General features: G+C 44.5%; 1 protein-coding gene across 1 annotated transcript in view; it reads left to right on the forward strand.

Annotated features, from left to right (window-relative positions):
* The window catches only part of PREX2 (phosphatidylinositol-3,4,5-trisphosphate dependent Rac exchange factor 2), a 1,458,907-nt gene that overhangs the window by 479,256 nt on the left and 964,625 nt on the right, over nt 1–15,026 (forward strand). Inside the window, exon 9 of the mRNA XM_069621155.1 lies at nt 500–603. Within this exon, the coding sequence (XP_069477256.1) occupies nt 500–603 (104 nt within the window). The remainder of the gene's footprint in view (nt 1–499; nt 604–15,026) is intronic.

Raw genomic sequence — 15,026 nt, forward strand, 5'->3', positions numbered from 1 at the left:
CACTTTGTGAACATCACCAGCACAAGCAGGGAGGATTGACCTCCACTTTCCAACTCATGGGTCTCCCTGGAAACGGATAACGAGCATGGCCCTGCCCACCTGAATCACCAGGTTGATGGATATCCATGGGCTGGCCCAGGATGCAGAGACCCTCGCCATTGCATACTGTAGTTGCTTGATGTTTGACTGCAACTGACTGACAGTTGAAATAGTAAATTGCCAAGAAACCAAATCATAATCAAACTGAGTCTGAGACAATTAGTGCAGGGCTCAAAAGTAAATGCCGGGCTGAGCCCTGGCAAACACCCCCACAAATTCAACACTGTCACTAAGGCTCCTGGAACGGAATGATTGGATACCGAACATCAAGTAAGATGAAAAATCTATGTTCAACCTCCGGTGCAAAACATCTGTGTTTATGGGGAACATATTCAATTTGAATGTATCACATACATACGTAATCTTGAGAATATTAATCTGCACTTTTTTCTCCTCCCAGGCGATTAAAAAACAGCAAAGCCTCCACGGATGGGCATCGTTACCTCTTTCGGGGCCGAATCAACACTGAGGTGATGGAAGTTGAGAATGTAGATGATGGCACAGGTAAATTGCTTGGGGTGGTACCCGATGTTTGGGCAGAGCGCCATTGCTGGTTAGATTGGTACTCTTGTTATCTGTCATTGCTGTGAAACACTGGTAGCAGAGCAGCGATCAGTCACAGTTCATTGTGTTTGCACATGTGACGACCGCAGAGTGATAACGCACCAGAAGGCATCTAACCGCTGCTAAGGGACAGGAGCCTAGAATGCTAATGTAAATAAAGCTTCCGGTCTAACTGGGCGCTTCTGCAAATAAGCGTAGTTTAGCGGATAATGCCTAAGTATTTACGGTACTTCCGTCTTTAGACGACCCTTGCGTCAGAGGCGTAAACATAGTAGGGGCTGAACGGGCAAGACCCACCCAAAAACTGTAAAGGCCCTCTCAGCAATGCTGTGTGGGAATTTACGGATGTTAATGTCACTGCGGTGGGCCCGACTACATTAGCTTCACGCCCCACTTGTTAGATAATCCTGCGATCATATTGTTTTCATATGTGTCCCTGCAAAGCGACACAGTCTTGTGGATCATGTCTTAGACACCATATGAACGACATGGGTGGAAAGCAACTCATTGTAGGACAACCTTATTAAGTAAATCTTAATCTGGAACTGCCTTCGTTAAACCTCTCCTACCTCCACACCACTTCCATTCTTCGCCAACCATGCCCTGACCCTCCCACATATAACGATGTGAAAATATAATCAGAAGAAGAACATTACAATCTCCCCCAGACTTGAATGAGAAGTCACTTAACCATTCTTGATCCACTTCCGGATATTAATTAATCTAGTGAAAATTGTGAAATTATTGTCACCTTTACATTTGGGAAGGCCATTACATCGAAATAGGGTCTGCCATAAAAAGGGGTACTCCTATAGGGCCTGATTCATGGAAGTGTTTCATAATGGCGCAATCCCATAGGAAAATGTTCCATGTATCAGGCCCATAGTATTTAAGGAATTATGTTGAGTGTGGAGGAGGTTTGAAGCTAGTTAGAGATGGGGCACTGAAACCATCATTTCTTAGCACACGGTGATTTACTGGAAATGTTGTATGGGTTCCAAATAAGGTAACCTTCCGATATGAACTGCAGTACCATTGCAGCTCCTTGCGCAGTCATGACCTTATTGACCAATTCTCTACAATCAATGTATTTATTCATTGTTTGCTTGTTAGGCGCTTATAAAGCAAGTACATTCTGTTTCAAAGCGCCCACAAGGCAACAGGGAGGGGACATGGGGATGAGAAACATTAAAATACATAAAACATATATTAAATGCAGTGGGAAGGGTGGGAGGGACGAGCCTACTATGCCTTGTGAATGTTCAGAATGTGCAAGAGCAGAGGGAGAGCGAATCAGGGTAGGTGCTAGGGTACTCCTGGGTGAGCAACATGTGAAGTGAAATGTATGGTAAGTGAGAGCCTCCAGGAAGGAGGGTATGCCAAGCCAAGTGCTGAGGATAGACAGAAGCTGGGGGTGATTAGGTTTGGGAGGTCAGGGCCCAGAGGATGCATAAGGGCCCTGGACACCAAACAAGCAACTGTGAGATTAGCAGAGGAGAGAAGGGGGCAAGAAGGAGGTAAAGAGGAAAGTCTTGAGGAGCTTCCGAAATTTAAGAAAGTCCTGCTCAAGATGAAGCAGGAGGGGGAGGCTGAGTGTTCCAAAAGCAGGGAGCCAGCTGAGGAAAGTGATCAACCTCCTGCCCTCTGTTTAGAGAAATGCTTTAAACACAAAGGGCCTCATTACGACCCAGGCATTAACCATGGCGCTATTAGCGCCATGGTTGACGCGGGTACCTTACCGATTCCGCCATGCTGAATGGCGGAATTACCACCCCATTCCAAGGTTGGTGGGGCGGTAATTCCCCATTCACCATTGGCCCTTGCCCATTCCCATTTTTGCCCCCATAGGTCTCAATGGAAATGGGGAAGGTGGTAATTACGGTACCGCAAATTGCGGTACTGTAATTACCTCCAAGGTCCCTTTGCGGGTCCCGTCCTTAACGGCTGGTAAAACCAGCCGTTAAGGTAGGGGCCCGCAAAGGGACCTCGTAATTAGGCAGTAAGGGGTTAACGGCGCCGGCACCTTTTACGGCGCCGTTAACCCCTTACCGCCTGGGTCGTGATGAGGCCCAAAGAGTTTGTTGCCAGAGGAATGCAAAGGTCTAGAGGGGGAATATTTAATAAGAGAGAGTTGCACATAGTGTAGACCCCAGCCGCAGGCAGCCTTGTGGATGATACAGAGGGATTTGAATTTAATCCCTGAAGCAACCAGGAGCCAGTGAATACTTTTTAGGGCTGGAAAAATGCAGTCCCTGGGCTTGAGGAGAAGGATAAGTATTGCTGCCCTATTCTGGATTAGCTGGTGGGGTCACAAAGTGGAAAAAGGGAGATTCAGGAGGAGGCTATTGCAATAGTCAAGCCTATAAAGAACCAGGACTCGGGTAACATTTAGCTTCTGGGGGATGGTGAGAGAAGGTAGAATTCCTTTGAAAAGGAAGAGCTGAAAGTGGGACTTCTTGGCAATGTTCTGAGTGTGAGGGAGGAAGGAGAGAAAGGAGTCGAAGATGACTCCAAGGTTTCTGGCTTCAGAAAAAGGAGCAGGGGGAGAGCCCATGGGGGAAGGTCAGAGTGACGGGAAGAAGTTGGGAGCAGGGGTTCCAATGGGAAGGATCTCCATTTTGCTGGCATTGAGGCAGAGATCATTGGAAGTGCAGCAGGCCTGGATGGCAGATGGGCAATCAAAGATGATGGAAGGCACAAGAGGGTCAGCAGGAAGTTTGAAGAAGAGTTGTGTGTCATCTGCATAACAGTGGACGTTGGGGGAGAAGGAGGAGATGATGAGTGCCAGCTGAGTAAGGTAGATGTTAAAGTGCCAGGGCGAGAGAATAGAGCCCTGGGGGACACCACATGTGGAGACGGAAGCAGGCGAGGAGAAGGTGCCCAGGATGACTTGGGAGGAGCGGTCAGTTAGGAAGGAGGTCAGCCAGTCCAGTGCCCCCTCAGAGATACCAAGGGTGTCACAGAGACTTGGTATGAGGATGTAGTGGTTAACTGTGTCAAAGGCAGAGGAGAGATCAAGAAGGATGAGGACAGCTGTGGAGTTGGAATCCAGGGATGTGAGCAGTTCTTCATGGGTGTTCAGAAGAGAAGTTGCCATGCCTTTGAATGCTCGGAATCCAGATTGATGGTCGTGGAGACCACCAACAGGTTCAGTGTGAGAGTTGAGTTGGGGCATGGCCAACTTCTCCAGCAGTTTCCCCAGGATGGGGGCGATGGAAATAGGATGGTAGTTGGCTGAACAGGTAGGGTCTGTTGTCATTTTTTTAAGGAGGGGGTACACAAGGAAGTGCTTTAGGGAGGAGGGGAAAGAACCAGCAGCAAAGGAGTGGTTGCAGAGACCAGCGAGTTCAAGAGCAAGAGAGCCAATGTTGTCCTTGATGGTTTGGATGAGCAAGGGGAAGCCTTTTTGGAAGAGACCTCCATGGAGCGTACAACTCTGGTGACTTCTTCAGGTGTGACAAGGGCGAAGGAGGAAAAGGGCCAAGGGAGGAAAGGGGGTTGAGGGATGGGTTCGGAGGGTGAGTATCACCCCACACCATTAGCAAGATGTTGCAACCCATTCCTGCTCATTTTAGGTTGGGATAATCCCTCAGAAATGACCACATCTGCGACTGCGCCCATGTCCCTCTCTGTGGGCGATATTAATTCGTTTTTGTTTGGTGTGTAGAAAAGGCTCGCAATCGGGGTGATCCCAGCTTCCTGTTCCTTTTTTATACTATGATCAGAAAAGAAGCAATGATGCTGGCCATGATGGACGTGCACGGTGGCTGGTATTAACATGACTCCCTTCGGATTACGTCTGCTTTTTACGTGTTTCAAAAAGCAGCCGGAATCCATAGGGAGTCAAGCCTCTCCATCCACATCGAAATAAAATCCTGGCAGAGACAGTGGGGGGTTTCCTGCATGGATTGGGAAAACACGTGACATGGATTTTCAGGAATGGATTTTCAGTTCTATTCCCATGCTCCATCCTGAATATCCATTGAAAATGTTGTGTCGTTAGTCATGGAATCTATGGTGTTTCTGTCTTTTAGGTCCTGGATAGAGAAAGCCTTATTTTGCTGCTACAACTTGTGAAACTGAGAAAGAAAGATAAAGGCCATAGCCAGAGTACGCCTGGGATGTTTTCTTTGGGTTTTATTTGGTTGTTTCAGCTGAGAACTGCAAGATTCATGCAGGATGTGTGGCATGTTGCCTAATGCCCATTTCGCATATAACATGTCCTAATTTTTAGTTAGGCTATTAGGTGGCAGAGCCACCCAGAAGCCCAAACTATTGCATTGGAGTACAGATAGGCAGGAATGGCCTATGAGGAAGGACACAATGCGTGTAGGTGTTGTTTGTTTTTTTTGGCCACTCATTGCCTGTCCAAGGCTGTGCTAATCCCTCTGGACATTCTCACCCACTTGCTGCCTGTCCCTGCCCAAAACACCTCCTCATGGGAACTCTTTGAGCTCACTTTACTCAAGCCTTGCCATCAAACTTTGCACGCAAAGTGCCTGCCAGTGTTTTTTCAAAGCAGTCTTCTGGGAGTTAATGGGCCTCATTACGACCCAGGCGCTAATGGGTTAACGGCGCTGTGAAAGGCTGCGGCGCTGTTAACCCTTTTAGCGCCTAATTACGAGGTCCCTTTGCGGGACCCGACCTTAACGGCTGGTGTAGACCAGCCGTTAAAGTAGGGACCCGCAAAGGGACCTTGGTGCTAATTACGGTGCCGCAATTTGCGGCACCGTACTTAGCGCCTTCCCCATTCCCATTGAGCCCTATGGGGCAAAAATGGGAATGGGGAAGGTCCATAGAGGAAGGGGGAATTAGCGCTCCGCCAACCTTGTAATGGGGTGGTAATTCCCCCTTTCTCCATGGCGGAGTCGGTAACTTACCGGCATGGGCCATGGTGCTAATAGCACCATGGTCTTCTGCCAGGGTCGTAATGAGGCCCAATGACTTAATTGGTGCTGTAAAAACACTGCTGGTGTAATAGTAATGTCTTGACTAGGTTTGCCTTTAGCCACTAGATTTATAAGCCTTATGCGTGTCCGTCATTGGTCTTGTTAAAAACAAACATTGGCAAAGCCAACAGTTTTGGCTTGTTTATAAGGATTATGCTTGTGTCAGGCACTGCCATTAGATGCCCAGTTACTTGCATCATTTTGCTCCTGATACCCTCAATGGCGAGTTAATACCACTATGGCAGTGCTGCCTTTCCCATGCCTATACAAAGGCCCAAACTGTTGGCATTGCCAATGCTTGTTTGTGCTTGATATAAAATGAGTCTGTGCCCACATAGTTGCCATTTTAAAGTCAGGCCCTGCTGAAATTGCTTGCTAGGAGCTCTTTCTTATACTTGCTATGCAAAACTACTCAACCACTGCGAAATCTCATTTATTGATTTTCGCATTCTCCGGCCTGAGAGTTGTGTCATATCAACTCCTTATTTGTACCATCGTATATGCAGTGCCTTACTGACACTTAGAAAGCAGCCACAGGCGGGGTAAGAGACAGTGCTTGAGACAGGCCACTTCCTGTAGGCCCTGACTGGTGCTGTCTTCCGCCAGCTCCATGCTACAACTCCACTGTATATTGCCAGTTTGTCACCGTACATACGTCAAAGCCCGCTGTGCATCGTCTGTAGGGCACCATACTGCAGGAACCGCGGCAGTGAAGCTTTAGGAAGTAGCACCTAGGCAACGCTCTGCAGAAAGCAGATCTGGCTCCGCCCATATGGGGATAATTAATACCAATACTGCCTATCAATACCTTTACTGCTTGGTGGCAGACATTCCTGTATAACATGTTCTATCGTGTGATTGTTACCTTACGGAGCCTTATGTGTACTATATCATGGATCCTCCTCACATGATGGGTCCCAGCCTGGGACTCCCTTACCACTGGGAAATAATGTCAGTCTGCACACAACACCTGAATGGAAGTGCTCTATAACTTTAAGTCACTCATGCACCCTAACTTACTTAATAGTGTCTATACAAACACCCATCTCGCTCATTCACATCTCACAAAGCGTATTTCAATTTTTATTAAATTCACAATACAAAACAATGTGATCACTAAAACAATTCATGAAGAATAAACAACCATAGAACTTAATTAAACACGTATTTTGTAAGGGTTATTGAGTCATCAATGTACTCCTGCTCAGTGCAGCCACATTCCCTGAGCTTTACAATGTTCACATTGTATTGGTTGTGATCTACCGCACATAATTGTTTCATGTCACAAACTGTCACGAACTGTCTTTACATGATTTTCTTTTTTTATATATGCATTGATTTACAGTTCAACTAGAGCTCCACAAAACACTACTGTGTTCCCCATGCAAGGACCTACAACCTCTGGTCTATTAATAACCCCTCAATGCAATGCAAATACATAAACATGTCGACACAACTGTGTTTCGGCCCATCTATGCTCACAGTCTCCCATCCTTTCACACAGAGGCCAACTCATTCCTATTGGGCCTTCACCAGGACAAACCACATGAAATTCAATCCGTCCTCGACTTATGCAAGTTGTTCTTCTTAATGGATGTCATTAATGCCTATGCTGGGCCTTGGTGCCATATCTGTATCCTGACAGATTGTATCGTTATTACCTAAAATATCTCCATCCATTTCCCAATGTTGGTCATTATTACTTGTACTGCATGCACTGCCTTATGGAGTCCTACGATACAAGTGCACATTTTTACCTCATGGTGCCGTATACAGAGAACATAAATGGGGGCATTATTGTGTAAACTGCCTAATGAGGCATACATACAGACCTCGAAGGGTGTAGCAGATGCATTTGTGTGTGGGCTGTGTGTGTGAGAGAGATTGTATGTGTATGTGCTTGTTGTGTGTGTCTTTGTGTTCCATGTGCATGGCATTCCTGTGTGTGTGTGTCTTTGTGTACGTCTTTGCCTCTGAACTACCTCCATGGGCATTGAATTGCGTAGCGATGGTCCCTGCATGCCTGTTTGGTGCGTCTGCTGAATGTTATATGCTTGTGTGATTGCAATATCCCACAGGCAAGCTTACTGGCTTTGCCAGTGTCTAACAATGTGAAAAGGTTTTCATGCTTCACGCATTTAAAGATTGCTACAGGATTGTCTTCCCCACGCATAGTTAACTGGGAGCACGTCGTGTGCCTGATATGTGGCTTTCATGAATTGGGATCCGGTCAAGATGCTTTTCCGCCGGGAGCCGCCGCGGTGCATTACCCCGCGCCCCGCAGCAGCGCTCGCGCTGCATATTTCGTCGCCAGTTTCCTGGTGCTCAGCACAATGACTGCTGGCAGCGGCCGACATTTCCCATCCTGTGCAGGCAATACTTGGCCCCAGTCCACCTTATTGAAATGCGCAGGGCGGAGGATACACCAGCACCTCTGCAGCGATGTGCCATTACCTAGCCGCGGTAGCTACTTGCAGAGAGCTCCTTGTATGAGTCAACGGTTTCTCGGATAGTTAAGTGTGCAGATTATTTCAGATATTTTCATGAAAGATGTCCTTGCTGCTGCTTGATCCGCTCGCCTATAGGCATGTGTGCTATCATCAAATTCGAGTGTTTGAAGATCGGGGCGTGTTCTCACAGTTTTTGTTGGTCAGCTCTTTTTTTTAAAAACAAGGTTGCCATTCAATTAAATGGCTCATTGTTGCCACACAGAGCAATTCAAAAAAGTGCATATTACATTTTTCCAAGTAGTTATAGCTACTGTCTGCATCATTACGAGCTAAAGGATGGACGTTTTTAAATGACATGACGTAAGGGTTAATGCTAGCCCGTGATGTTCAGAGTCTTAGGCAGTGTACGCAAAAGGAGAGAGATAATGTATGCCTTTAATATTTTGAGAAAAATAAATGTGTTCATTATAAAAGTGAATAAAATACGTTATCGTAAAGGTTATGATTTACTCCCGGTCTCTTTAAGGCCTCCCATGTTCATTTGTATTAATTGCTAATTTATATGGCACTGGTCACCAGGCTAGGACTGGCCAGTAGGGAAATAGGGCAATGCCTGAAGTACAGACCCAAAATGCAAGCATGGGCCAGTTCCCCCTCCCCCTTATCAAAATGGACCCATTTCAATTGCTTCACTATGCAGCTAGTAGCTTGGACCAGTGTTAATGAACACATATTCTCTAAAATGTACAATTTACAACAGATTATACCCCCAACATACTCCCCCTTGGGTACTACTCAACATTACATTACATTATATTTATATAGCGCACTATGGGCCCATGGGCATGAAGGCGCTAACAGAAGAACAAAACATATAACAGAGAGTGACAACCTGTAAAAAGCATACTTTATCTAGGGCCCGACCTAGGACTACACGGAAAATCAAGGCATGGGAAAGAATGCTTACAATAGTGCTACTACCTGCCTGGGCTAAACTCATGTAAACAGAAAGCTTCTGAGGTCTTTCTTGAATGTTGCAAGGAGTTTATGTTTATGCAGATAAACTGGTGGTTGGGTCCACAGAATAGGCGCTCTAAAAGCGAAGGCCCCGTTCTCAGCCTTAGAGGTTCTAGGTCTAAGTTGCTCCAAAGAATTATGAGATCCGGATCTTAACGCTCTTGTATTTACTTTATTGTTAATGTAACACTGAAGCTACGGCAGCATCATTCGCATCCTACACTTAAAGGTTATAACCACGGTTCTAAACCTAATTCTAGACTCCACTGGAAGCCAGTGAAGCCCTCGCCTAGCTTCCGATGCATGTTTGTGCCTTGAAAGCCCCACCACAACTCTCACTGCCCAGTTCCGGACCAATTGTAGTTTCTGTAAGACCAGCTTGCCGGTGCCTAAAAGTAGGCTAAAGCAATAGTCCAGCTTGGCCCCTATAATCGCTCTCGCGATGGTTCCTGCACTTTGCTGTGATATGAGTGGCCTCAGATGTGACAGTAGTTTAACATAATAAACTGAAGAGGACACAACAGAGTTCACATGCGCATTCATATTGAGCGACTGATCTAGCATAACTCCCAATATTTTAGTTTTTGGAAGTGGGTTTATGATGTCGTCTGCTAGCTTGAAAGAGCTATAGGAGTGATTAAGAGCCTTTAAAGCATGTGGGGACCCGACAATCATTAGCTCCGTCTTACCCCTATTTAGAGAAAGATAGTTATTCAGTATTCAATTTCCAATCAGGCTCAAGACTCTATTGACTTCAACCTCGTCCTGATCATGGGAACCAGTTAAGGGAACCACGCATTGGGTATCATCTGTGTAGTTTGAGAAAACAAAACAGTCTGTCACAGAAGGATTGAACTGCCGTTTTCAACTGCAGGACTCTTTTTCATTGGTGCCCAGACTATTTCATGCCCCATTCTAACCCTGTCACTCACAGTTGGTAGAAATCCTGTTTTGTGCCCCTCTGGCGAAGAATGTTTAACACACACCATGAAAGTTATGGCGGTTCTAAAAAATGTGGTCAAAACGCCTTGTAGCTGACCTGTACCAGTAAAATAGCTCATTTCAGCTAACAAGGACATATGCCATGGCACTACCCACTAGCCATGCACGGAAGTTCACTTCCAGCTCTTTACTATTGAACAATGGCATTGTTGGTATACAAATTAGATTGAAAGCCTTCTAACACCAGCGGTTATGGACACTTTTAATTTTAATAAACAATTGTCGCTTCAGAGTTTTTGTAATATAACGGTCCCGGTGTTACATTTTCACTGTGCACTGGCTGTTATTGAGTCAACATAAATCATCATTTAATGAGGTCATAGAAGCATTACACGTTTCTGACAGCATCCAGAATTACTTATATATTGGATTTCCTATCAGAAATTGTTACTCCATTTGGATTAAAAACCCAAAACGACTATTTTTGAACTAAAAGACCAAAGATATAAACCATGTAATAAAACAATAATTAGTCATAATGCTTCCTGCACATTTCTTGTTGTGTTGTTTTGTTTATTGTTGTTTGTTTCATTGTATTACTGATTTTCATAACCTTAGGTTTTGTATTAATTTTCAATTGTTCCTGTAAAAAGTGTTGTTTGTTTACTATCCCTCTATTTGTTTCTGTCCATTGATAGATTTCCTTCCTCTATTAACTGAGGCGCAGTTACAGCTGTTGGAGGTTCCAGCATCCCTGGGCAGGAACATTCTTTACTATGTGACTCAGATGCAATTGTGCATTGCAGAGCAGGTCCCCAGATGATATTTCCTCACAAAACTGTTGTGTGTGAGTGCAGAATGAAGATGTCGTATATATGGGGATTCATCCCCCCCTTGTGATGTGAGCCACAGGATATATATTCTGGTATTGCAACTTGTGTTAAAGTTCTCCCAAACCCACAAAACTCACTAAATACTCAAACTGTGCTGTGGGTAAACACATATGGAAATGGATGGGAAGTGTCTAGTAGTTTTGATATCATTTGCATATTCAATGTGCAGAGAACCATCAACTGAAAAAGTCTTTTTTTTGGTCAGGGGAATGATTTAGATGGACATTGTTTGTAGAAAGAAGGGAAGCCATGTCCTGTAATACGCCCTGAGCTGTTACAGGATGGACATTGAATAAGATCTAGTTTTTGTCTTAACACATTGGGCAGTTTTTAAGAAGTGAGGCACGGCATAGTTCTGAATTCATGATTTGTGTCACCTCATGGTAAAAATACTTCACAGACAAATACTAAATTGGCAAAATTAGGCAAAACTGCATACGAGTTCACCATGTTATGTTATGTAATGCTAAATGGCGTTTATACTGGCCGCATGCCAGCTTGGAGCACGTGAAAACAGGGAGAAGGGAAAAGGTAAGTGGGTCAGGGCAAACAAGGAGACCGACTGCGGAAAAAAAAAACAGATATTCTTTGGTGACAACAAAAAGGAGAGGTAAGATAAGGGTGAGTGATAGTGATTGCTTGAGGCTTGCATGTATGTGTTTAGACGAGAGAAATTGGCCAAATGAAGGACTGCGGCCAGTTCTTATTGGACATCTCACTTGATGGCAGCAGCTTATATGTTGTTGCCATTATTTTCATCCAGTTATCAATGCGTGATGGTGTTGAGATGTGCTCAAGAGTTCCTATGAGTTGTGGGGACTTAAACCAGATATTCTTATTGAATTTCATCCGGCCGAGAATTCTAGATGTCTGCTAATTCTGAGCCTGCTGACAGAGGTGTCATAGCCAAGTTAGTTGTGCCAGTTGGTGTTGTTTGACCGTTGACCAGCCTTCTGACCTCCCATGGCCATTCCCACTGGCCACCTTACCCTGCCCACCAACTCCCTTGGCTCCACCCACCGGGATCCCTTTGAGATAGCTATGTGTTTTTAAGTGGATGACAGTATGATTTGTAAGCAGTCCTCTTAAAGGTTGTATCTAGGAAAAAGGCTGAGGTTGCATCCCACAAAACTGCTTACACTCAAACAGCACAAAGATTCAGTGAATATTGCATAAGAAATGTAATAAACTTAAGAACATGTTCATATGCAAATATCATTTATCGTTCATTATGACCACTTGTTCATGTTCACCATCCATACTTCCGAGAGACAGATGAAATGTGGCCCATGCATTTCGGACCTCCTCGTCCTTCATCAGGGCAGACACTAAATAATATATATACAATAAATGTAAGAGTCAAAATAAACAATAGAGTGTATTAAGCAGAAAACCCGTATAATGTGCAGTCATTAATAAAAAAGAAAGAACATTGGAGAAAAAAACAGACATACCTAGTGTCTGTCTAACATGGAATCTACACAATGCAAAAGTAAAATAATAAAAGTCATCATGAAAGTCTGCGGGAAATCATCGCCAAAGAATTCTAACATAAATGAAAATCTTGCTAAGTAAATAGAAAAAACCATACCTGAGTTAGCTTTGGTAATAAAATATGAAAAAAAAACAATGGGAAAGGACTGTTATGTTCAGCTCAATCCACAAGCAAAATTGAAATGTATAAAAACACAGAATTGTAAAAGTGTGTGACCTTCGAAAGCATAGGTTACCAGGTCAAAAAAATGAATAGTGCAAATAAACATGTCTTAACCAAGTGTGGCTTTGTCACCTTAATTTATAAGCAACATGTGTGTCCTTGCACTGAATTCCTGTTAAAACAAGGAATAGCAAAGCCAACATTCTTTGCTCCTATATTGGCACTGGACAGGAATTAACCATGCACTGTCATTTTATGCCCAGTTACTAACACTGTTTGCCAGGTTTACCATCTTATGTTCTTGTTAATGTTAATGTTAATGTTAAAGGTATTTGCAACACGCACCGTCACCACTGCTGTGGCTGTGGTCCCCAGGTGCTCTGGCAGATATGAAAAGGAGGGTGCCAAGAGGGGGGCAGATGGGGTGGGGGGGTTTCTAAGGTGTAGTGGGAATAGGACAGTGACAGTTGTCATGTCCTGTTGGCTGCTTCGATTCCGTTTGCACTGTTCGCTGAGCTTAAGTGCGGTTTTCGAACATTGCCACAATTCCCATGTGCTGTTGTGGCAGGTTATGTGTTTTTAGTCTGTTGTTGCAATGTGGCGAAGTGCGTGCGGATTGCTGTGCAGAGAGGTGGTTGTGTGAGTTTCAGTATGTTAAGTATATGGACATTTGAAATTTTAAGGTACGGTTATATTGGTTATCAAGTACTTGTCAATTTCTTACCACTTTGTCTTTGTGTTTCGGCACCCAATCACTATGGTTATCCTGTATTTTTGGTACTCTGCTTTGGCCATCTAGTGGGCAGGCGTTCTGGGTATTGGGAGCTCTCTTTTGTCTGTCCCCAGTGGTTTGTGTATTTAGCTAATATCCATTACTTCCCCTGCCTTGCGGCTGGTGTAGTTTTGGTCACAACACTTGTCCCTTATTGACCACCCTGTTGGTTGTCCTTACTTATCCAAGTATCCTTTAGGATTGGTGGCGTGTAGGGCTGAGTGGGCAGTGCACGCCAAAACCTGATTTTCTAATGGAGGGATAGGTTAGGGTTTATGGTGTCCTGCAGGGGTATTCACAGTTTTTTGTGGACCTTTCTTGCTAGTTGAATCCTCCTGAATCTGGAGCAAAGAGCCACATTTTGAATAGTTTTCTGAAGTACAGATGACCCCTTGTGTTTCGTATGTTTTTTGTTAGGTTATTACAGGTCGAGGTTGCCGGGTGAGTGAAAGATGATCCTCAGAGTTTTCTTTTGTTGTAAGGTTTTGGTACTAGGCGAGTGTTGTTGCTTGATCTGAGTGATCTTGTCGGGTGCTAGACAGTTATTATTTTCTTTAGGACTTCTGCTCCCTGGCCATGGACTGCTCTGTGCATTATGCACATCGTTTTGAACTTTATTCTCTCTCTTATTGGCAGCCAGTGTTGCATTTTCAGTGCTGGGGTAATGTGTTAGTCTGAGCGGGAGTATTTCCACAGCGTTCTGGATGCGCTAAAGATTTTTTAACAGTCGTTCTGGCATTCCTAGTTATAGGCTGCTGGCATAGTCTACTCTGGACATGATGAGTACGATGATGGTGAGTGTCTTGTGGATGAAAGAGAGGAATGGTAGGATCCTTTTTACTTCATGTAGCAGGAAGAACAATTTCTTGATTATGGTGTTTACTCGCTGTTCAAGTGTTAGTTTGGTGTCCATCAATACTCCAAGGTTTCCTATGGAGTCTGTGCTGTACCCAGTTACATTGGCCATGGGTTGTAATGGTTGTTTTCCTCACTTTTAGCTATGATCATTATTTCAGTTTTTTCCGGGTTGAGTTTGAGGCTGTTTGTGTTCATTCAGCTGTAGAGCGCGTGTTAGATTGTCGCAGATTGAGAGCAGTGCCATTTCCGTTCCCCTCATCGGTCTGAAGTCTACCCTTTGCTTGGTCAAGCGGTTTGTGCTTCTCTATGAATTCTTATGTTATTCTGTAGACGTATGTCTCGAGTAGTTTTGCAGGGTAGGGAATGTTGGCTATGGGTCTGTAGTTGGAGAGGTCTTCCACATTTCCTGCTGTGTCCTTGAGGAGCGGCTTGATGTATGCTGCTTTGAATGATTGTGGTACTTTCCCTGTTGAAAGTGATTGATTGAAAAGGTTTCTGTAGTATTCCATGGGCGTTCTTTGTGTGAGGATTGATTTGTGTATGTTTGGGGGGCAAGGATCCATGTGGGAGCCTGCTTTCTTGCTGTTGCTTACCAGCTTGACAAATGTCTCTGCTGATAATTGGGGGAAGCTTCAGAGTTTGTTCTGGTGATCCTCGGATTGCTGGTTGGGTTGCATGTTGTAGTTGATTGGTCTCATTTGTATGATTTGTTGGATGGTGGTGATTTTGTCTTTGAAGTGGTCTGCAAGGTCACTGCATAGCTTCAGTGAAGGTATCAAAGCATTGTTGCAGCCAGTAGGGTGTCTTATTTCATGTATGATTTTA

The sequence above is a fragment of the Ambystoma mexicanum genome, chromosome 5q, assembly GCF_040938575.1.
Source record: "Ambystoma mexicanum isolate Mex_15411 chromosome 5q, UKY_AmexF1_1, whole genome shotgun sequence".
Classification (NCBI taxonomy): Eukaryota; Metazoa; Chordata; class Amphibia; order Caudata; family Ambystomatidae; genus Ambystoma; species Ambystoma mexicanum.